The sequence below is a fragment of the Salpingoeca rosetta genome (genome assembly GCF_000188695.1).
Source record: "Salpingoeca rosetta unplaced genomic scaffold supercont1.12, whole genome shotgun sequence".
In the NCBI taxonomy this organism is placed as follows: Eukaryota; class Choanoflagellata; order Craspedida; family Salpingoecidae; genus Salpingoeca; species Salpingoeca rosetta.
In genome coordinates, this window is record NW_004754922.1 from 393,726 (window position 1) to 395,351 (window position 1,626).

General features: G+C 57.7%; 1 protein-coding gene across 1 annotated transcript in view; it reads right to left on the reverse strand.

The window, feature by feature from the left end:
* Nucleotides 1–671, reverse strand: part of PTSG_05160 (uncharacterized protein) — a gene marked incomplete at both ends in the record, with an annotated part of 1,287 nt that extends 616 nt beyond the window's left edge. Inside the window, one exon of the mRNA XM_004993682.1 lies at nt 1–671. This exon is cut by the window's left edge and continues 616 nt beyond it. Coding sequence (XP_004993739.1) covers nt 1–671 — 671 coding nt within the window.
* Between the last annotated feature and the right edge of the window lie 955 nt (nt 672–1,626).

Consider the following 1,626-nt stretch of genomic DNA (forward strand, 5'->3'; position numbering starts at 1 on the left):
ACCCAATTGCGGGCCTCGCTGCCGCTGTTCTTGCCGTTGTTGTCAGCAGCAGTGGTGGCGCCTTTGGGCTTGCCGCCGTTGTCAACGGGGACGCGGACAACGTCCAGGGCATCGCCATGCACCACGTTGACGCCCCGCGCACCCAACACGCGCAGGTTGTGCTCAAGCAGTGGGATTCGCTCCTCTTCGAGCTCAAGTGCATATGTGTTCTTGAAGCGCCGCTGCAGGCTGAACGTGTTGCCGCCCAGGCAGGCCGTGGCGTCCAGCACAGGGCTCGCCTTGTCCTGGACAAAGCAGGACAACAGCTCTGTCATTGCGTCTGCGCTGGGCGCATCGGTCGTTGAGTAGTAGGCCTCCGTGTCCAAGGCAAGTTGCTTGCGCTTGTCCTCTGCAACGCCTGGAAAGAAGTAAGCGAGCTTGCCATGGCCGTACGTGACGTTCCCAAGCCGTGTTGTCCGCGCCGTGTCCGTTTGGTCCGCCAAGGACGGGGTTTGAGGAGCAGTTGTGGTGGTGGTGGTGGCGTCAGTGGTAGCGTCAGTGGTGGCGGTGCGATCTTCCTTTGCGTGCACCACCATTGGGAATGGCGTGACACCACCCGTGCCAAAATACAGCGCCGTTGCTGCACCACTGCTTACAGCAGCAGCTGCTGCCACAAGCACTGCCCGCCTCATCCCTAGGCAGCAGAGCCGACAGTGCTCGCTCGCGCTCCAAAACACAACAAAACGACAAAACAAAACAACCCTCCTCCTTCTGACAGTCCTGCGTTGTGCTGAAAATAGCATGGAATCTTTCACAGAATCTCGTGCCTTGAATTGCAGCCTCATTTTGTCATGTCGCACACGATGACCACAAGCACCAACAACAAAAGACGGTTCACAGGAGTTGAAGCCAAGTATCGTGTATTTGCAAGGGTGTTGCGGAGAGCAGGGTGTTCTCGGGCACACGGAGAGCTTCCCGATGATATTGACTTCATTGCGAGGAAAAATCTGCTTGGTGGTCTGGGGGCTTGTGACATGAACCCTCCCTGTTGAGGGGATATGTTGATCTTGTTCGGGGGCTGTGCACTGTTGGGCGTTGTATTGGTTGGGAACAATGGACACGCGCACGACAACCGTGACGGCAACGAGAGCAGTGACAGCAAAGAGACAGGGCATCCATCAGGGACAGGGCGTCAATCAGATATCGCCTTCAGCGTCGGCCGCGATGGGGGGGGGGTGCATCCAAAGCCAGTAGTTCCTCCAGACAGTCAACCACTCCAATCGACAGCCTCAGTCGACCCTGGTGCCAGCGGTAGTTGGCGCCGCAGCGACAGCTGGGGCTGTTGTGGTTGACTCCACATGTGTGTGTGTGTGTGCGTGTGTGTGAGAGCCGTGGAAGGCTTGAGTGGTTGTGCTTTTTGCTGGCTGTCCAGTCAGTAATGATGCGCATGATCGCGGGTGCGAGGTCATCAACGGGGTGTGCATAAGATGCAGAGAGAGTTTGGGCGAGAAATGGCATCTCTTGCGGTGGTTGTTTCTATTTGCTGCTGGTGGTGGTGGTGATGGCTGCTGCTGCTGTTGCCCCTGTCGTTACTGGCACCATTCCGTTGATCGCATCTGCGCGCGTCAGGCGGCTGTGCATGCTCTC